This window comes from Aedes albopictus, chromosome 2 (genome assembly GCF_035046485.1).
Source record: "Aedes albopictus strain Foshan chromosome 2, AalbF5, whole genome shotgun sequence".
Classification (NCBI taxonomy): Eukaryota; Metazoa; Arthropoda; class Insecta; order Diptera; family Culicidae; genus Aedes; species Aedes albopictus.
In genome coordinates this window covers 348,467,590-348,490,780 of record NC_085137.1, presented here as the reverse complement: position 1 = coordinate 348,490,780, position 23,191 = coordinate 348,467,590, and the positions used below count along the sequence as shown (strand labels likewise).

The window sequence follows — 23,191 nt, the reverse complement described above, 5'->3', positions numbered from 1 at the left end:
AATTTGGGCAGTGTATTAAAACTATCCTGTTGCTATGAATGAAACAGATTAGCTCCACCGTGCTACTTCCACGAAACCTTCTTGAGTACAATTATTGTTCAAAAATGCTGTGGAAATTACAGGTATCGTAATCTTTAGGTAGATTGTTCCGCAATTTTTTTTGTAGGTAACGCATATGAGCCATGCTAATGAACCGTAGACATAACTTTTCCCGCCTACGGTGGAGGTTTCTCACTCTCCCATTATTCTGATTAGCCAGCAAATTCCGACACACCACCCACGTGGAAAACTGAATGAAATTTCTCCGAGAGAGCGCGAGAAAAAAAATGAGAACAGAACCTCAGAGAGTCTACTGAGCTTTGATCAGGACATATCACCACGACAGTTTACTGTTATAGGTAACCAAAAACTGTGTTTTATCATGCGTTCATACATATGTATATCGTAACCAGAAATGCTTGTTAGTCACGAGATTCGCTGAGGTAAGGTTTTTTTTTTATTTCGTTATCTTAAATATTCCGCGACGTATGTTATAAATATTTCGACTGCGATAAATGAACCACTGACTGTTTCCGTTCAGTTTGAAACAATCCAGTGAGTAGACGATACATACGCGCGTTCACGCAGGGGCTCCACAACGAGTAAATAGGATTCGATTCTCCATTTCTCCCTCTCGTGTTGAAAGCGACGTTAAATACGACTTTGACTGAGCAGAACGGTGAAGCATAAAACGACCCTCAGTCATACAGTAGGTCACTAGGAAGTGGGCGTACGGCGTATCCTGGCAAGTGAAAAGTGCCATCCTTGATTGTGTCTGAAGTGTTCTTATCGCGCAAAAGCTTTACGGGCAAGAGATTCTTATCTTCTTCGCTTTGACTCGTTATACAATTATTTATCGATTAAGGACTCTGGCGTTGGATATTTGATTTCAGTCAGATTGAAAGAAATCAGTAGCACGACAAAAATCTGATCAAGAAAATAATCGATTTTTCTCATCTTGATTAGACTTCGGCTGCAAAGCGCAGCAGTAATAATCGGTTCAGCTGATTTGAAGGGCAAACAATAACAAACCAGTGAAAGAATTCGTTCAGGCTAGTGATAAAAATGCATCACCTTAGAAGCCGATGTAACACCACAGTGCAACTTTTCACATCCAACTTTCAATTAGGGGTACGAGCTACGGTGGCAGTCAGCAAAAGCAGTAACAATTTTTCCACCCTCACCCTCGATGCTCAACACGTCCCAGCATGGAATCACCATCAGTGGAGCAAATACCCCCGAGAAAAGTACAATCAGAGAATTCTGAGTAACTCTAGTCCCATAGCGTTGAATCTCTACAGCGATGCTCATCGTCGAAATATTCACGATTCTGCGGTGGTAAGTATAATAATCTTGTAACTATCATATCATAAATCAGAACCTACAGTGTCGGACAAAACAATAACACCTATTTCACACAAAATGGCCAAGTTTGGCGATATGGTACTCGGTTTCTAGTAAACCGATTTGGCTAAAATTTTGTCAGCCGACTTAAAATTACGGGAATTTTGATTTGTATTAAATTGATTGAGTTATGCTCACTACTTCCAAAGTTACAGATATACGGTGCGACAAATTGTGGTCAATTCAATAAAAATTTCCCCAAGTTCAAATGGTATCCTTAATTTAGGTACTTGTTTATCAATCAAGTATCAGATACTCTCACAATAATGGCAGATACTCTTTGATAATGGCAATCTGAAATCTGGTCTATTATTTTGTCGTTTCGTTTATCTGTAACTTTTGATGCATAGTGAACAGAACTCAGTCAATTAAATACAAATTAAAATTCACGTAACTTCATAGGGACTGTCAAAATTACAGCCAAATCGGTTAACTAAAAATCACATCACATAGTCAAACTTGATCATTTTTTATTTAAAAAAAAATGGCTGGTGGACTTATTATTTTGTCCAACACTGTATATATACTTCATGTACACACCACTCATGTTTTGCATGCTTTTACAGTATGTATAGGTATTGTAACAGTATAATAAATCTTATTAACCCATAAAAACCCTTGAAAACCTTTACATTTTCCAACAACTAGAACTCTAAGAACTTAGATTCAATTCAATTTAGACCAATGATTCCTGAAGTGGGCGAAATCGAAAATGTATTACACATTCCTTATGCCTCTGTTGACATTTTTCGCTAACATGGTGGGATTTCTGATATTTGCAACAGTGAATTACTGTCTACTGTCAAGAAGTATGTGATACGTTGTGATTCTTTCGAGTGAGACTGCAAATATTTGTCCATCCGTTTATGAAATTTTAAATTTTTCCTCAAAAATTGATTAACATTTTTTTTTGTTGTGCAATTGCAGTTGAAAACATCATCGGATATTCTGAAGAAAATAAGTAAAAAGAAAATCGGGTTAAGTACTGTTCCTTTGAATTCCACTAAGAATTTGCATCCTTTGACAGATACGTATTTCGACCTCAACTGTATGGTCGTCTTCAGTGTCTTATACTTGACTACTCACTACTTACTGAAGAAAATCTTCGACTGAATTCTAGAGGAACTCCAAAACCCTATAAATTTCAGAGTCATAAAGTTCCTCCTAATTAGGTTTGTTTTTGTTCTGTCTACAGTTTTAGAAAACATTATGAAGAATTTCCTACAGAGTTCTTAAAAGAATCAAAGAAATTTTTCATTCCAAATTTTGAAGTATTCTTGGAACTCTTGCGTTTGATTTTACTTAGACAGCTTATGAATTTCTGAAATCGTGAACACCAAAACTGTTGAACCATTTTTGAGAGGAAATCTAGCATGAATTTAGGGCAGATTCCTTTAAAGAGTTTCAGTCCAATTTTTTTTGAATTGAGACATTTGCTTACTAAAATGAGGATAAATCCATGGCGAACTCCTGACGAAATAGATTAAGAAAATTCGAAATTTGTGAATATACATTGGCTAATAAATAATACATAAATAATACAATAAATAATAATAAATAATAATACATTGGCTAAAAGCTTATCCGGGTTTTCCGCTAAAGATTTTTTAGAAATTTAATACAAAATTCTATTGGAAGTTAAGTAAAAAATTCCATTATAAACTTATCATAAATTTTCTTTAAAATTTCTTAAGAATTTTTTATTAGAATATCCTTTTTGATACCAGAGTTATGTGGAAAGTTATTTTGGAAGGTGCCCAATACCTCCCCTACCAGTCGTGATAATGATGATATTGTTCTACCATCTATTGTAGCAAGGCAGCTGCCTATAGCACTGGAATAATCTGAAAAGCGATTTGATCAAGATTTCGCTGTTGTTAGTGGTCAGTCATTTTCCTGTATGAAGGGCCAAAAAGGGTTGTGCGGACCCGCAAGCAGAGACACTTGCGCGAAACCCACGTCAGGAGAAAAGAATCTCCTTCCAGAAGAAAGTTCTCACGAACAACTGCAAAATCAAGCCCTCGATTGACAGAATCTCCCAATAGATGGGGTCGAAGAGCCCGCCCTCAATCCACGAAATTTTAACAACAAGGAGGAGGCAGTTCCAAGCTCCTGTCCAAATCGTTTCAATCGGGTGCCCTGATGGTCCCTCTCTTTCCCAATATATGATGAGATATGTATATGTAATGTATGTCAGTGTGTGTAGTGTATGTTTTGTTATACATTTGTTTGAAAAACAATCATAATCATGATAAATAAGCATTTATAAACAAAACATTTACCTGATTACTCCTGAAATAAAATGTGGATTAGCAACAAAACATAAAAAAACACATCAAATCTCGATTCTGGAGTGTCTGCTCAAAATTTTATGTGGTGGCAGATCTTACGCCGCAACGCACCATTCTAAGGTGATCTACCCACGTTACGGGGCAGTATACCTCCCCTACCAGTCGTGTTAGAAAAAGTTTTTGTAAGTGTTCATGCTTTATGGTGATAGACCAGCAACTTCTCCAGAGATTGCAGCAGAGATCCCGTAGAAATTCTTTTTGGATTTCTCAAAAACGACAACGCCGATTGCGTTACAAATTTTACTAGAAATTTCTTGAAAATTTCAGCTATAAATTCTTCTTGCAGTTTCTCTATGAACTCTGGCATGAATTCCGACTAAATATAGGATCCAATGCGGCGAATGCACTCTTGAAAATATTTGTTTACTTTATATAATTTCCTTTCATCGTTGATTTCACGCTAGAATTTCAAGTCTGTTATAAATAATTCAGTGGATACATATTAACTTTTTTCCTACTTCTGAATATTGTTTTAGATCAAAATTCTTCCACAACGATATTAACACCTTCATTAACATATTTGTAAGAATGATTAATATTTTTTAGTTTTTTCCATGTTATATGGGCAAAATTTATCTTCATATAAAGGGCCCCCACAACGCCGTGGCCCGGACCCACATTTGTAAATCCGGCCCTGGGTATTGGTGTACCGCAATATTTTTGAAAAATTCTCAAAAAAAAAATCGCAATAGCAAATCCACTCATTTACATAATGATGAGAATACAGTTTTGAAACAGTTTTCGAGTTTTTAATCTTGTTTAAAAAATATACTTAGGAGGGCAGCTACAAGGGGGCGAAAGCTCCGACAAGTTTGGAAATCACTGATTTAGACCAATACAGTGGTGACCCGAATTTGCCAGGTTTTTACCCGACTTTGTCAGCCTCCTTGAACAAAGAAAATAAAAATATGTTTCACTAAGCATTCCCTGATAAAAAATATCATAAAAATACGATAAATTTTAATGTTGCAACACCATTTGTTCAAAAATGTTTCACCATACAACGTGATATACTTACCTTACCGGTCAGGCTAAGGCCGGGGTGGTCTCTGCTGTACATAGTAGCCGCCTCCATTCCACTCGGTCCATGGCTGTTTGTCTCCAGTTCCGCACTCTGCGTAGGGTCCGCAGATCGTCCTCCACTTGGTCGACCCACCTAGCTCGCTGCGCTCCACGTCTTCTTGTACCGGTCGGATGACTCTCGAGAACCATTTTAGTCGGGTTGCTATCCGACATCCTGATGACGTGACCCGCCCACCGTAGCCTCCCGATTTTCGCGGTATGGACGATGGTTGGTTCTCCCAGCAGCTGATGCAGCTCGTGGTTCATTCGCCTTCTCCAAGTCCCGTCTTCCATCTGCACTCCGCCGTAGATGGTACGCAACACCTTCCGTTCGAAAACTCCAAGGGCGCGTTGGTCCTCTGCACGTAGGGTCCATGTTTCGTGCCCATAGAGGACGACCGGTCTAATCAACGTTTTGTAGATGGTTAACTTCGTGTTACGGCGAACTTTATTCGATCGTAGAGTTCTGCGGAGTCCAAAGTAGGCACGATTTCCTGCCACAATGCGCCTCTGAATTTCTCTGCTGGTGTCGTTGTCGCCGGTCACCAGTGAGCCCAAGTACACGAATTCTTCAACTGCCTCGATTTCATCACCGTCGATATGAATTCGGGGTGGCGGGCGGGGTGATTCCTCCCTGGAGCCCTTTGCCATCATGTACTTTGTCTTCGACACATTAATGACTAATCCGATTCGCCTGGCTTCACTCTTTAGTCGGATGTACATTTCCGCCATCGTCTCAAATTTACGAGCAATAATATCAATATCATCGGCGAAACCAAGCAGCTGAACGGACTTCGTGAAAATCGTCCCACTCGTGTTTATCCCCGCTCTTCTTATTACACCCTCCAAAGCAATGTTGAACAGCAAGCACGAAAGACCATCACCTTGCCGTAACCCTCTGCGAGATTCGAAGGGACTCGAGAGTGTCCCTGATACTCGAACTACGCACATCACTCGATCCATCGTCGCCTTGATCAACCGTATCAGTTTATCCGGGAATCCGTATTCGTGCATAATCTGCCATAGCTGTTCTCGATCGTGATATAGCGTATCGTTATTTGCACAGCACGCTCACCATCACCACTATTATTTTACAGCATTTAGTGCATGGTAAATTTCACTTTACAATAAAAACTGGTGGTCGTTAAATTTTGAAATAAAATTCATACATATTTCTCGAGAAACAATAGAATACAATAGAAGTAACTATTTGTAGATCTGAGTATTTCTCTGCCACTGATAAGAAATGTTTATCGACGACATCATTAATTTTCCAACTATTTAGCATTATGGATTGGTGATGTAAACAGACCAAAATTTACACCGGAAGAGGTGGAAATTGAAAAATTCCATGACATTTTTTTTTGTGAAATTCCGTAACATTTCCCATCCCTAGATATGATTGAGTTTTTGAGAAATATTTTTTTTTCTGTATGGCGAATTCCTGACAGTATTCTATAGATTTGTTGAAGAAATTGTAGATGTAATGTCTGGTTAAAACTAGCGGAGGATGAGACAATTTCAATACTTTCGCATTTTTCTTCTTTCAATATCGGATAAACAATCGTTCGGTATTATTATGCTTTATCCCAACGGGTAACAGAATTACATGACTCCGAAAATTTTTGTTGGTAACAAAACAAAAGCTAAATTTGTTGCAAAATCGATACTGTTTGATGATAGATCTTCAACAGCGTTGCAGTGCTTACCGACTCGAAAGTACCCCTAGAAAAGCGCAATGGAATGCTTAAAAATCTCTGAATTCGTCTTGTACGATCTTTATCCTATTCTGTTCAAGTTGGGACAAACTTATATCACAAAAAATCGTCAGCTTACGACTTACTCGAATCGGAGAACGCCAAAACGGTTGAAACATTTTTTAAAGGAAATATCGCATATTATTTTGAAGAGTTTCAGTCTGTATTTTTTGAGTTGAGAGATTGGCCTACTAAAATGAGGATGAATCCATAGTGAACTCCTGATTAAATCCATAGATTCCTTGTGAAAATGTCAGCAGAAATTTGTGGAGAAATTGGCCAAAAGTTTATCCGGGTTGAAGATTTTCAAGAAATTTTACAGGAAATTTTATTTAAACATAATTCTTTCGGGAGCTTATCATGAATTCTATTCAAAATTTCTTCAGCATTTTCTATTAGAGTTGCCTTTTTGATTTTAGAGTGAGTTTTGTAAACCTCCCCTCGCAGTCGCGCTAGAACAAGTTTATGTTAAGTGTTCATTGGTGGTGATCGACCAGCAATTTCTGCGAGATTCAGCAGGGATTTACCAGAACTTGTCGTTGGATTTCGTAAAAGCGACACAACCGATTGCACTACAAATTTAATTGAACATTTTTAAAAGTTTCAGCTATAAATTACACAGCGCAACATTTTTTGTCTCAAGAGCAAGCTTATGTGTCTTTGGCAGATTTTGGGCCGCTGAATCCGAATCTGGGCTCAGATTTGGTCCAGCACGTCAGAATTTTGAGCTATACCTCAATTTATAGGGCAAAATATGCGATTTTGGGCTTGTTTGACTGCCAGCCATTAAGCATGGAAATATTTTTTTTAAGCAATCAAAAGGTAAATTGGTCAATTAACATCTAAATTAACGACTCATGCAAAATATTTCGTTTTACCAAATCGAATTTGATAGTTTTAAGCGAATTATGATAGGTATGAAATTTCCCATGCAAGTCACCCTCCAAAAGTTGCATGCAAGTTTACTAACTAACATAAAATGCTTAAATCTTTTAAATTTGATTTGCTTAAACAAAATATTTTGCATGAGTCGTTAATTTAGATGTTGATTGACCAATTTACCTTTTGATTGCTTAAAAAATATATTTCCATGCTTAATGACTGGCAGTCAAACAAGCCTAAAATCACATATTTTGCCCTATAAATTGGGGTATAGCTGAAAATTGTGACGTGCTGTCATAAGATTGCTCTTGAGAGAGACCAAAAGTTAATTTTTGTTACGCTGTGTTATTCTTACAGTTTCACTATGAACTCTAGCATGATTTTCTACTAAATCAGGGATCTAATACCGTGAAAATACGCGTGAAAAGCATTTTTCACTTTATATAAATTTCATTTTTCATTGTTTTAGGGGGCATCCATGAAGTACGTCACGCTTAGAGGGGGCAGGGGGGGGGGGTTCTGAAAAGTGTGACAAGCAATGTGTTAAGTATAGGAAAAACCCGTACGAAGGGGGGAGGGGGGTTGATAATTCCCATTTTTAGCGTGACGTACTAAATGGATGCCCCCTTACGCCATAATATCAAATCCATTATGAATAAATTTATTAAATATCAACATTTTTCCAGGCTCTGCTTATTGTTCCAGGTTCAAATTCTTCCACAACGACATTAGTACCTTCAGGCTTGACAGGAACTCCCTCGCGAGAAAATGAGGAAGCGATTTTGGCGATATTCTGAGGAGTGAAAATAAAACTCAGAAATCACAACGCAAATCCTCAACAGTACCGAGTGCGAGCTTGCCGCGCAGCGAGGAGTTCGTCCAACACTCATAATTGCTTGTTGTGTTTCTCACGTCCACTCACACTCAAAAAGCTCTCGCGAGTTCCACTCCCATACAAAGAAAGACTCTCGAGGCGAAAATCGCACTCAAAAACCCGAAATAATCATCGGCTCTTTTTTCGTTCCCCTCTTCCTCGCTCAGTTTTTATTGCCTCTCTGTTTGGGGTTCGTTCGCTCCTTCGCGACGAGGTAAAAGCAAAACACCGCTCTAGAGCATGTTGCAAAACTCTTTTGATTTCGAGGAGGATTATCAAGCCTGAGTACCTTTATTATTATATTTGTATAATGATCAATATTGTTTTAAAATTACATTCTTCCATTTTATATTGGCAAAAATATATCTATCTATCTAACTATATAAAAATGAGTTTGAAGTTCCTTTGAGGCAACAAAACTCAAGAACGGATGAACCGATCAGCATGACTCTTGCACGTTTTGGTTCGTATTCGTGGTGGCTGTGTTTATATGTACAAAAAGCTATGAAAATCAACCAGAAAAGTAAGAAAATTGATATAGTACCAAGGGGGAGTCGCTGAGCACATCTTTACTTGCGCCATTCATTTTCAGTGTGCCACCGGGTATTGAATTGTGCCTCAGTGTGCCCCGAAGTGCCACTGCTTGATGATTCAGATTTTGCTTGGCAACTACCAAGACAACCAACTGTTTGTTTTCATTTTGCAGGTCAAATGCACATGGTTGCGTAGTTTTTTCACCCAAACTCAAGTGTCAAAATTGTGCCTCAGAGTGCCTCGGTGTGCCACACAGCGTATAAGACGGTGTGCCTGGCACCTCTTGGCACAATGTTCCAAGCGACTAGCCCCTTGTATAGTACTGATTTTTCATGAGCTGGGAAGGAAATCAACATGATCGAAATAAAACCAATCTAGAGTGCGGTGCGACAATAATCTCAACAGTTGTCAAACCACCACATCTTGGCAAGACAAAGTTTGCCGGGACAGCTAGTTCTCTATATAAAGGCCCCCCACAACACTGTTACAGTTAGTTGAATATTTTTTTAAATAAAAAAGTTTGGCTTTCTCGATCATATTTCCTGTAACAAATTCTAAAAAAATGATGATGACAACTGAGTTGAATCAGACGTCAATCTGTTGTTCTGTGGTATTAGGTTACACATGTTTTTGTCTTTTCATGTAAAAAGCGCGGGATCTTCATAAAAAGGGACAAATATTTACTACTTCTACTAATGCTCTCATTTTTTCGATTTATTCCAGATTCAAGTACCTGTTTTACCAAATAAAATCTACAGTAAACGAGCAGCTTTCTACAAAGACTATGCAAACGATGGATACAATCATTCACCTGAGTAAGTAATTTTCATTTACAATTCAAGTGTAAATTTAAATATTTAGTGTAAATAATACATTTAATGTTATTATTATTATATTTCATTAAAGACACTTTACCAAATAAGTTGACATTCGTGTCCACATACATTTAATGTGATAATTATAAGTCTCTTTGTGTTGAAAATCCATTGATTTTTATCCACCTTATGAATCACCCTCGTCTTCCAGACTACATATACTAAGAGCTCAGCAGGTGTAATTTTTAATTTACAACCCGTTCGTAACGCATAAAGTTGTGAAACGGTTGCCATGAGTGTGGGTTCTGCTAATCATACAAATACGTCATTGGTGGTGTCTGGGGGCGTATCTTATCCTGTGCTTAACTGATTAGAAATGCTTATCCGTTGGAATATGTAGGTATGTAGGTGCCAGCGAAAACGAAACATGTGATGTAAGCAAACATGGCACGTTCTCCGATACACGTATTATCTTATCGCTGGTACTGCTGCGAAATAGCGCCAGATATCAGATATCTTAGTGGTTACTCACGATTATCGTCGAAACATCTGGAATCATGTTTAAATTCATTCTCAAATTCGCGCAATTTGTGTGGGTGAGAGGTGTGTGGCCGACATATCGTATATAGCCTGAATGGTCAAAAACTTTTCCGCTGTCATATGAGATGTATATGACACCATATGACTGAACATTAGACGGGTTCAAAATTAGAGACCTCTCCATAGGATGTTGATTATGGTGAGAATCTATCCTGAAATTTTCAATTGCAAAATGTAGGGTGGGGCGGGGCAAGATGGGTCGCGGGGCAAGATGGGTCAGTGCCATTTTCGGGCACATTACTCATGTTTTGATTATGTTAATAATTTTGTTAGATGACCAGCATGAATATACAAAAGTTTGGGGCATTGATTGAAAAATTATTCACTCATTGGAAATAAAAAATAAAATGGTTTTTAGCCATTTTTCTTATGCGATAGGGGGATTAGGGACATAATGGACACCCGGGGCGAAATGGACACCCCTGTTTTTGCCGAAACCGTTGACTTTTATGTTAAACTTTTAATGCATAAGTATGAAGGAACAAGCCCTGGTTCTATCTATCAAAAGTACCATTTATATTCCTCAAAAATAACCAAAATAAATTGAAATTGAAATATGTTTTCCATATGGTGAATTTCTTATAATTTCGAAGCAGCAGCAAATAAGGTATTACGAGTGCTGGAGTGTGTCCACCATAAAAACAAGTGAATTGTTACCTCATCTACATGTATACGGAGATTTAGCAATAGATAAAGTATTTTATTTTTGATCAGAATTTACTTTAAATAGCAATTTTAATGTTGTAGTCGATTCGGGGCGAAATGAACACTGGCAATTACGAATGGATGTACGCGCATTGCATACTGTTAGGCGTTTTAGAGAGTTTGAAAACATAATCTGAATATTTTAGCCTAAAGTTTATTCAATCAACTTTGATGTTATGTTAACTCATCTAAGATGGAGTATTATATATGTGGTATTGATCTCCGTAGGCAAATTACTTAACTGATCGATGTAAACAAAGAATTAGCATAAAATATGCAGGGGTGTCCATTATGCCCCGATGGGTGTCCATTTCGCCCTGTACCTTTCCTGCCAACCCTTAAAAACACACGGTTTACAATTCATTATTTCTTCACAATAAAGACATTCTACCTTCTGTAAATGATTGAAATACGTAGGAAACAAGTTAAAGTTGTAAGTCAATTGACAATATGTTAAGTCTAACTCTGTTTTATAGGCCTAACGTACTCATTTGCTTAGGATGTCCATTATGCCCCTAATCCCCCTACATTCCATATAACTCCATATAAACTGCCGCGGGGCAAGATGGGTCACCTTCAATTTTGAACCTATTTTTGGAGCATTCAAAAGTTATTTATTTTTTATTATAAGACTATCTCATAAATGACTTCAATCAAGCGGAATGAACGCTCAAAATTATAACATAAAATTATGATAACTTTTTAGTGAAAACATCGATTTTTAAGTCGCCCTAGGACCACACAAATCGTTTTTTTTTTATTCCAAATAAATTTATAAAATTTTTACTAGTAGCTCTTGTTTACTCAGTATGGATATGGAGCATATATGAATGCGGAAGAAATCTTATATGTTGACGTTTTTCGTTGAGAAAATGTAAATTACTTAAAAGGTGACCCATCTTGCCCCGCACTTTTTTCACGGCTCAAAATCGATCACTTTTTAAAACTGCTTGTTTAACATCATACTTTGTATTTAATGAGCTTTTAATCGACTTTTAGCATAGCTAACTAGTGTAATAAAGAGTAGCGGACGAATACAAACCAATACAATTTGTATTTTCAAAGTTATGGTAATCCATCCTTAGGTGATCCAACTTGCCCCGCCCCACCCTATTTGGTCTAGTGCTTTAGAGGCACTCAAATGCGGACTGCTGATTTGGTTGGGTTAAACTGATGGTCACCTCGCTTGCTAAGGGTCTGGAAAGGTGACAAAAATGACGATTTTTCATCACATTGCACCTAATTTAACGTGTAATATCTAAAAAAAAGTTCCAACCCGAGCAGAAGAAAATAGCTGAAGAATATTAAACTCAAGTATGAAAAACCGAATACCGACCACCTGAATGAGGTATTAAGAAGCTGTGCATAAGAGACAAAATGCCTAAAACAATAACTGATGTGCATTTTGTGCATAACACGTGAATAATGACATCAGGTATGGTAATACCTAAATAATAACTGCAACATATCAAAATAAGTTATTTTCAATACCTGGGTAACCAATTACAACTTTGTCTTGGTATGATACCTGACTCTGGTATGCTGCAGTTATGTGTCAGTTATTCGTTCCTGCTCGGAGAATCTTCATATAGGGGAAGGTTTAGGCCTTTCATTTGAAGATGAACAATTGGAAGTCATCTTGGATATGGTCGCCATTTTGAATTTCATAATTAAATCGTGTTTTCGCTGCTCGACATCGATTGCAGCCGTCTGCAACTTGCAGACTTCTTCAGTCAGAAGTTCGTCAGGCGAGACCCTAAAGGTCTCTTCTGCTTCTCTGCCGGACATTGGTATTCCGTTTCCCTAACAAGGGCTGATTCTTTTGAAAAAATAAACTCCATCACTTTTCTAGCAAACAAAAGCTTATTATCGTTGCAGTACCAAATCGAAGTCGCGTCTACAGGCACACGCGATGTAAATTTGAATCGATTTTTTCTGTTGCGCATCATTAAGCTAATTAAGAGCTATGCACTAATCCAAATCGAGTTGCGACATTTAAAAGTAGGTAAAAACTAAATTTTCGCACTCAGGTCACTTTGGATTTCAAGTAAAAGCATAATAAAATAACATAAATCAATGAAGCCTTTAGTTTGAAAACTTCAAAACATTCCAGAATGGCTGCCAGCTTTAAAAAATATCGCCACAGATTAGGGCGAAACTGGATCCATTTCCTCACTTTTTGGTTTTGGTTTTCACAGAAACCATTTTTGAATAAAATTTCACCAAAAAATGGTTTCTGCAAAAATGGAAAACTTTTTCCACCACAAAAAAAAATCAGAAGATACCTTGATCCATACTGCTGTGCACGAAAACCGATTTTGAAAATATTGCTTCGTTATTTTATAAAAAATCAAAAACCAAAAAAATGAGGAAATGCTTCCAGTTTCGCCTTAAGGCATATTGTTAAGACTCGTTGAATCATTAGCTTTTTATTGTGGGATTTTTGCCTTAGGCAGGTTTATGCTGGGTTTTCAAGAACAAAAACTAGGCATAAAAGCTAAAACCGTTTAAATATGGATCAAGGCTTAACAATAGACCCAATTCCTCAAGGGGAAACAACGCTGGAATGCGTCAAAAATGTCGCAAAGCTTCATAAACCGTAAACAACTTTACCCACCACTAAAGAAATAAGTTGAAAAATAAAACTATGGCTTGTACAGCCCATTAGCATCTGTCTGACGTGGTTCGTCCAGCAGAGTAGGTGGGTTGCGAATTTCCAGTAAACATTTTTAACACACACCTTTTTTGTAGAGATGATTATTGGACTGATTGATATTCAGCTATTGGAGAGGAGTCAGCCAGTAGCATACACGTCGCCGTCCCAGCAAAATCTATAATGTTAATTAGTTTGTCAAACTTTCTTGTTACTGGGATAGCGTTGGGAACGGTCGTCCCTATAAAATCATATCACTGGCCAACCGCATGGTCCAGTTCGCTCGAATTCAGTAACGGAGACTTGTCGTCGGTGCGCTAACAGCTATTTAGAGTGAAAATTGATCGGATCGGTATGGAGACGGAAACAAATCATGAGCATTTTATCCAACAAGATGCTGAGCAGAGCAACGTAATCCATCCGAAACAACGAGAAGCTTTCGTTAAGCTGTTGGCCAATTTCATAAGGTAGTTTTGTGGTAATTGCTATGCAAAAACGTGGTTCAATTTTAGGATAACAAAATGCGTAGAATTTCTATTCATAGAAAGTGCGAAAGTGATGTATAGTTTGTATAGCTCGTTTATATGAACTGTGCTAAATGTTTGAAATTGTGAATGTGGATTGATGTGGTAGCGAACAAAATAAATTATCAATGGAATATTCCAACAGTTATCTTCACATCAAAACGAAGTACAGCGAATCAAATAATTGTGGATACAGCGCTTTTATAAACTCCATTTTATTTTAAATTCAAGTAAATCTGCTATTTACACTAAACTTTTTTCATCCAAAATACAAACTAACTTTTAGAGTTAGTTAAATTAAAATCATATTGATCAAACGAAGTTAGATCTATATGTATTGCATCATATAGATTATGTTTGGAACCTCATTAGGTCAGCCCAATAGATAACTATTTTTTTCAATAGTGAAACAATTTATAAAGAAAAAAAGAAGCTATTGATTTACAACTATCAATTTCGAAAAATAGCGATTATGCAGTTGTTCACGCCCTTTTTTGAAAACATTTATTATTTTTTTTCGAAAGAGTGTGATCAGTTTTGTACCTTTTAATTCCACCCTATTTTGCTTATCCTTTGACTTTGAAAGATACGCGTATTTCGACTACCACTTGTAATTTTCCTCAGTATCAGTTATCCACTCGAAGAGGGTATTCGGCTTAGAGGGTTCAAAAAAGTCGGTACAAGACTATTCAAAGACGTAGGAAGGAAAGGGTTGTTATTTCGTGCGGATACCACATTGAGTTTTGTGTTTTCATTTAAATTATTGCCATTCCAACACGGACAGAACAACGTTGACATTCAAACTAAAATAACGGTTATTGAATTTACACATTGAAATTCTTTTGAAATTATGTGAATTCTTATAATTTCAAACAGATTTGCTAATTTAAAATCCATGTGAAATTCTGTTCGATTTACCAATCCAGTGTATTATGGCGACTCTTGTAGAAATTAACCCATTTCTACTTATGTCGAATTCGTTTTCGAACCTGGGTTGGAACTGGATTGGCGAAAAATATGTAAACAAACAAACGTCAAACAAACTCAAACAAACTTTAGTACATTTCTTATTTTTTGTTAGAAGTGAGCACCCATGAAAACAAAAAGGACGGAATCAATCGCTTGTTTTCGAATAGGATGAATATGGGAGCGTGAGACTGCTGATAGCACACATTCCCTATTTTAATCCATTCCCAAGTTCATGAATATGACTCATAGTTTCCCAATATTTTTTATGATTTTATGTTATAAATATACACCATGATTATAATTTATGATTTTATGATTGTTTCACCATACGCTATGCACTCGTTATTGTTTTGACTTTCGACGACTAAAAATGGAAAATACATATAATCATGAAGCTATGATTAAATGAGCTGGGATCATGAGAAGCATTCATGAAGCCAAGAATACCACTTTACCACCAGATTCATAAAATTATGGTTTGGTGAGATAGAACCATGCATAGAATTCATGGAATCAAAAAATACTTTAATGATTCCGTCGTCGTCGGACCTATATGCTTCTCAATCAAATTCCTAAAATTATGGTTTCGAACAGTTTGGCCGATATTAACCCAACATGACGATGAGAATAAATGTGCCGGTAATACCCTTGCAAGTAAAATAAAATTATTTTCACCATAATACTGCAAATACCATAATATTTCAGATGTCAAACTTGACAAGCCACGTAAAAAACCTGAAACTCTTGTTTCAATAAGATTTTCGTTTGAGGAACAACAATACTGGATTGTACAAACAATTAAAAATTGTCATTGCGATCAAAACAATGTCAAATCCCTTTTGACTTAACGTCAAATATAATTAATTTAACCGTAGATTTTTCTGCGTGAAGAAATCTCTTCAAAATTATGGGAAGGAAAGTACCGTAAACCGGGGTCAAATTGATCATGAGGGTACTACATTGTAATTCCATACTAGGAACTTATAAGCGTCTTTAACTTCTTGCCTCATCTAGTTCATGATGTCTAGAGGTGAGTGTAGACTTTTAATTATTGAGAAAAAAAAGTTAGTTTTAACTCATTTTTTAAGCATTTCCCGTAAATATTCTGTTTAAACATTTTTGTGGAGCCTTTGTTGGGAAGTTATGTAGCTATTTTGATAATGAATAAGTTAAAAAAAGTCCATTCTGTTTGCCGACAAACTCGCAAATATGTGAGTTCTTCCTTCGGAAGGGAAGTAAAGCGTGGGTCTCGAGATGAAACTAGCCTAGGGCCAAAATCTCTTTAATACAGATAAAAAATTAACTGCTTAACTGAATGCTGATCGATCAATTTCGTCAAAGTAGCATTTTTATTTGTTTGATTTTTGGAGTTATTTAATGGTTCTATGGAGATCTACGTACTGATTTTACAGTAATTATTTTGGCAATATTTGAATTGCCACTAATGTTATCCGCAGAAGTTGTTTAAAAGTAATCAATTTGACCCCGGATTACGGTACATTGTAGTGCATGAGCCGATATTACCAACCCTGCTCGGCGTAGAGTTACTTTACAGGCAGTGTGCGATTTTATCTCCGAAATAATTTCCCTGGAACTCACGAACGTGCCCTTTCAGGGGATTTTAAGCAAAAGTGGGCCCCCATAAATACTCATGATCATTTTTTTTTTGTCTTTATGAGATTTTCAGCCCGAGGCAGGTTCATCTCAGCTCATGATCATTAATGTACAGCTCGAATCTTTTTCTTCCCGCGAACGGGTCCACTATTGTCTAAATCTAACGCAACCTACTATTGCTATCAAATAAACATGGGAAAAGTAATGGGGTAAAGTACCATAGCATATGTACTATTATAACAACAAACTAGGGTATGTTAATCAATAGTGGACCCCTTAGTAGCTGAAATTTCTTATGATCGAAAAATCAGTTTGTTATCGCGACTGAATTGTTTGAGCAATGCACAATGGTCCGAATTCATGTTTCAGCAGAAAAACAACTGTATATCTTCGTTATCGTTAATTGACGCTTTATGTCTTCAGAGAAGTTGTTTGCAATTGTTAGCTGCATCTTTTCCCAACACTTTTGATTAGGATGGCCCACGTCTTAACTCAAATCTGGAATAAAACTTTTTAATTCGATACCGTATGCAAACCAGTTCTTCAGTAAAGTTTTAGGCCGAAGACACAATTTTTCTAGCTCTTAATTTGAACGTAGTAGGTCAATTTTAAGTTTTGACTTAGGGTGATCCCTGATAAAACTTTTTTCCACAATAACTTTTTTGTTTGATCTTTTTTCGAAGATGTGGCGTATGGAACATTTGTAGAGCTAATAAGAACGCAGGCTTGTTTTGAACATTACATGTTGCAAGGTCTTGCCATTCACAAGAAATTAACGATTTTCAATCGCCTGTAAAAATGTATTTTTGGCACTGAATATATATTATGGACACCCTCAGGTAAATATAATTTGGACAGGGTCAATATATCAATGTTTAGCCATGAATACTGTTAAATTATGAAGTATACAACCTTAAAAAAAATAAAATTTATTCTTTTAACAGGCATTCTATTTTGGTAGCTAAACAATTTTTGTTAGAATTTAAAAAAAATATCGCCAGACCCACAGAATATAAGCACGCAATCGCACGACATGCCCATGTAGTTCATCAGATGACCAAAATATATTAACAGTAAAAAACCTGTACTTTATTTTGGACGCCACCTGTTTTGAGCGTTCTAGATAAATGTGAAGAAATTGGCCGCCTAATGTTTCTTTATTGAATTCAAAATGTTAACATTTCTCATTTCAATAAGCCTTTCAAATTTATTACAACTATTAATTCAATGATTTTGAGGTGCATATTGTATGTGACTGTGAAGTGTATGTGCTCTTGCATAGCTTCGCATTCTATTTTAGGAAACAATTTACATTATCGTTAATTTTGAAGTTAATTCTCAATTGTTAAGCTTGTTTTCAACGTAAGTCAACAGTACAGGGTCTGATTGATCCAATTATCGATATTGAAATGTATCTACTTTTATTAGTTCTTCGGAACAAGACATACATCACCGTGTATGTCCAAATTACATACAATCGACTATTGGGAATTGGATTCTTCGGAATAATACTAAACGATGAATACGGAACTTTAAATTTAACAATTTTATTCGAAAGCAGCGTGTCGCAACAGGACCGGTCCTTTGCACTTCTAACTGAGTACTGACCAATCGTTTTAATCTCGAATGGGAATTCAGGTAAGAGAAAACTACTTAATGGCAAAGCAAAAGAAATTAAAGAGCTAACTCAGAATGCAATCGACTGGTCCTAGGGTTGTCATAATCTCACATACATGTCTAAATTATATTTTTTACCCTATTAGTGCATCTGAAGTAGATAGTTTGGCAAAAACGTACAAATATGTGTTACAAAAATAAAAGAAAATATTATTATTACAAAGGAATATGTTGGTCCGACACATAGAGCCTTACAAATGCACAAATAAGAGACATCACAAGTTGACGCAACACAACACATAACATTAATGTGCCCTGTTATCCAGATGGAAAACACCTTCCGACCACAGGATGGTGAGGTTTCATGTATTGGTTTTGGGTCCATCAGTCATCCTGAAATTGTATTTTAGTTGGCAATATGCATTTTAGTTTACAGTACTTATTGCTGTGTTCATAGCTTGGTTTTGTCTAGGAAAACTAATCCTAATCGAGCATCCCGTTTCGGGGTTTGATACTTTAGCTCAATAACTTGAAGTTCGTGGCAGGGAATGGTTTACATCTCTAGTACTTAACTGCTGCCCGAAATGGCCTGAAAGTTGTCAATCGTAGTGGGATTGTATTTCATGGGCCTCTATTTTTCCAAAATAAAACATACAACACAAAGAACGCACGAATAATAAACTACTAAACAATTATTTTAGGGGTACTCACTAAACAGATTATATTGCTGCGTAAGCCATGATTTTCTGCTTATTTGAAATGTTTCATGATTTTGCGAATGCAATAATCAAACATTGCCTTGGTGATCGCGACGTTTAATCAGTTTAAACAGTTTACGCTGTTAAGTGAATCCTTCTTTTGTCTTATTTATGTAACAAATATTTATACCCGTAACATATGTTGCTTATGAAATAAAGCATGTATTTTTCATTAGGCTTCGTGGCCATGTGGTTAGAGGCGTCAGTTATTTAGGCGTTTCGTAAGCCTCGGAGTGTGGGTTTGATTCCCGCTCCAGTCGGGAAAAACTTTTCGTCAAACGGAAAATTCTGCACTAGGACTACTGGATGTTATGTGTGTTGTCCGTTGTCTAATGTTATTGCTTGTTCAGTCTGTACAACCTCTAGCTAAAGACAGTGTAGTGTCTATTAAAATTTTGTGTAACATGCTAGGGAGATTTGTTGCTGTAATAAATTTTACTGATGCCTGATGTGATGGATTGTTCCAAATATTCCCTCCGAGGACCTATTTCAGGAGTTATATCAGGGATTCTTCTAAGTAATCCTCCAAAGCTTTCTTTGGGGATAGTTTAAAAGATTCCCCCAAAAAAAAATTTCGAAAATTATTTCATTGAAATTCCAATGAAGTTACGTTTTGTAGGGGTTCCGGTACATATTTTATGTACAACGTAAATGTAAAATAATAAATTAGAAACCTCATCACATAGTATTGGCGTACGTCGCATATGAATTGTTTTGCTCAGCGTGTTCCTAAAAATGTGTGTGAGTGCACTATTGAAATGACTTAATTAACACTAATTCGCTAATTGGATGATAATAGAAGAGGAGACACATAATTTAAGGCCTGTCAAGTGGACAGATGGACTTTCATGCAAATCACATGACAAATTTGTTACCGACAAAAAATGTGTCAATTTTGTTCAAATATTTATGCAGGCTTATTTTATTTAGCAGCAATATTCATACTCATACAACCTAACAACCGAGTAACTGGGTCTACTGAAGACTACAAGTAGTATCCGAAATATGAGCAGTTGTCGAAGGATGTTCGTTTATTAATTTGGGGAAGAAATAAAGGATACGACTTGAGACTTCTAAAAGCGGAAATTTAATTAATACTTCTAAAGACGGAAATTTATTTAAACATTGGAGTTAATAACATATTGTTTGTACCTGCTTTTATTTGTTTTCAATGAATTAATTTGGACTTTTCCAAAAAGAATCAATTTTTTATAAAACTTATGGATTGATAACACGTATTATCGCCATACGTGAAATCGCATAGGCCGATTGTGATTATAGTGAATTACCTCTGATGTCTAAGATTAAAAAAATGGATAGACAGCTCAACTAAAACTAATTCCCATTGATCAATTTCTTTGTCTTTTTAATGCAAAGCTTTCAATGTAGGAGACGTTTTTCGATGGTCTTGATGTGAGTATTAAGCCCAGGACCACACTGGTCTCCGTTGCAGTTGATGTTGAGCTATGTAGTGTAGATTTTTAGTATTTAATGTGAGGTACACAGTATTCAAACTAAATTACTAATTTCTGCATACGTTAATGTTATTTCAGACAACGTGATGCCGACAAAAAACATGCTGAGGACCTGCTGTTCGATATGTTCAAGAACGAAGACACGGGACTTCTCAACATTGGCAAGTTCTTGGCGGTACGTCTATCATGTGAATCGTGTAATTCATAATTTAAAACTTATACACCTCAACCCAATTGCAGGCTCTTCGTACGACTGGAATTCGCAGAAATGATCCCCGGATCGGTGAGATGATGGAAAATCTCAAGAAGGTGCACAAGTTGAACAACTACGACGGTGGATCTCCACTGACACAGAATCTCAACGCGGAAACGTTCAAAGCAGTGATTGCGCCAAACATCGTCCTCATAGCTCGAGCCTTCCGACATCAGTTTGTGATTCCGGACTTTCAGGGGTTTACCAAAGACATCGAGGAAATTTATTGGAAGTGTAAAAGTAACACGGACGGGAAAGTTGCTAGCTATATACCGCAGTTGGCTCGTGTGAATCCTGATTATTGGGGCGTAAGTATTTGTACGGTAGATGGACAACGATTTTCCATGGGAGATTCGAATGTGGGGTTTACTCTGCAAAGTTGCAGTAAACCGTTGACTTACGCTATTGCTTTGGAAAAGCTTGGATCGGATGTTGTACATCAGTATGTAGGCCAAGAGCCCAGTGGGCGGAACTTCAACGAATTGGTGTTAGATTACAATAAAAAGCCTCACAATCCCATGATCAATGCCGGGTCCATTCTAACATGTTCGTTGCTGAAGACTCTGGTACATCCAGAGATGACCCTAGCTGAAAAGTTTGACTACACCCAACATTGGTTCAGCCGCATGGCTGGAAATGAACCTTTGGGATTCAACAACGCAGTATTCCTGTCCGAAAGAGAGGCCGCCGATCGGAATTACGCACTTGGTTTCTACATGCGAGAACATAAATGTTATCCTGACAAAGCTAATCTCCGCGAATGTATGGATTTTTACTTCCAATGCTGCTCAATGGAAGCTACGTGTGAAACACTTTCTATAATGGCTGCTACGTTAGCAAATGGAGGAATTTGTCCGTTAACGGAAGAAAAAGTGTTGCAGTCAGAAAACGTGAGAGACGTCCTGTCGTTGATGCATTCATGTGGAATGTACGACTTTTCCGGTCAGTTCGCCTTCAAGGTTGGACTTCCAGCTAAATCTGGCGTCTGCGGAGGTGTCATGCTAGTTATTCCGAATGTCATGGGAATTTTCATGTGGTCTCCACCGTTGGATCCACTCGGTAACAGCTGTCGGGGTGTGCAGTTCTGTGAAGAGTTGGTGAACATTTTCAACTTTCATTTGTACGATAATTTGAAACATGGGTCCAACAAAAAGGATCCACGTCGTCATCGGTACGAAACAAAAGGCTTATCCGTCGTGAATTTGCTATTTTCTGCAGCTAGCGGAGATGTTACCGCTCTGAGAAGGCACAAGCTGTCCGGAATGGATATCACCTTATCGGATTACGACGGCAGAACGGCGCTGCATTTGGCATGTTCAGAGGGTCATTTGGAATGTGTCAAGTTTCTACTGGAACACTGTGGTGTACCTCACAATGCTAAGGACCGCTGGGGAAACAGCCCTATGGATGAGGCGGAGACTTTTGGCCACAATGATGTTGTCGGTTATTTGAAGGAATGGAACGAAAAAGTCGAACTGGCTAAAAAGACGGATAGCGAGACGGGGTACAACTCTGACCAAGACAGTTTGAATAGTGAGAAATCTACATCGACTGATGTAAGTGGCAAACACCCGACAGATATCTTGAAGTAGAAAATGTTGTCCAGATCAACGTTCCTATAAACATGTGTTACTGGTTATATCAGTCAATTATAAAAATTCTCGCGCAATTATTAATATAATTACATTTTGCAGCTATTTTGCAAGTTATAAAATTTGTTTTAAATTACGTTTGACTGTGAAAAGGTGAAAATTTTATTAGTATCAAATTTTAGGGCTTTAAATGATGTTACTCTTCCCACCACAAATGGATGATCTGCATTAAAGTGATAACCTGTGTAGCATGCAATTATCAGAAACTATACCTAATTTTGCTGCGAATAATCAGAAGGAATATGACGACAATAATTTAGAAAGTAATTAGTGTGTAAAATTATTATACTACAAGCATTACATTATATATAGTTGGCTGAAGTCTGCTACATTGAACATGAAATCGTATCGCTCGAATGCATTGTGACTGTTGTTGGAATGGCTGTAATAAAATATGAAACACAAAACACACAACTACATTGATAAATTATATCACATTTCCAATAAATAAAACAAGGAGTAAGCGAAGTAGTAGTACATATTTTATGATGTAAAATCTTAACATTTAAAAATTAATTACTGTATTCCTTTATGAATTTTTTCGAGGATTTCTGCAAGGATACATCATGGAGTTCCATTAATGAGCGTATCTTTCCAATTCTATGTAAAGACTTTTACTAATTTATTGAAGATTTCCACCAAGTAATCCTTTA

General features: G+C 36.9%; 1 protein-coding gene across 3 annotated transcripts; it reads left to right on the top strand.

Moving 5' to 3' along the window:
• The first annotated feature begins 462 nt into the window (after positions 1–462).
• LOC109424150 (glutaminase kidney isoform, mitochondrial) lies at positions 463–22,963 on the top strand. Of its 3 annotated transcripts, XM_019699237.3 has the most exons (5): positions 463–1,377; positions 9,627–9,718; positions 20,536–20,571; positions 20,712–20,808; positions 20,874–22,963. In XM_019699237.3, exons 1-5 carry the CDS (start codon positions 1,105–1,107, stop codon positions 22,476–22,478), a joined length of 2,103 nt encoding a protein of 700 aa, XP_019554782.3. In that variant the 5' UTR covers positions 463–1,104; the 3' UTR covers positions 22,479–22,963. The 3 variants fall into 3 exon arrangements, with proteins under 3 accessions (XP_019554782.3, XP_019554783.3, XP_019554784.3); XM_019699238.3 differs by lacking the exon at positions 20,536–20,571 and having other exon boundaries at positions 464–1,377; XM_019699239.3 differs by lacking the exons at positions 463–1,377; positions 9,627–9,718; positions 20,536–20,571 and adding an exon at positions 13,662–14,143.
• The last annotated feature ends 228 nt before the right edge of the window (positions 22,964–23,191 follow it).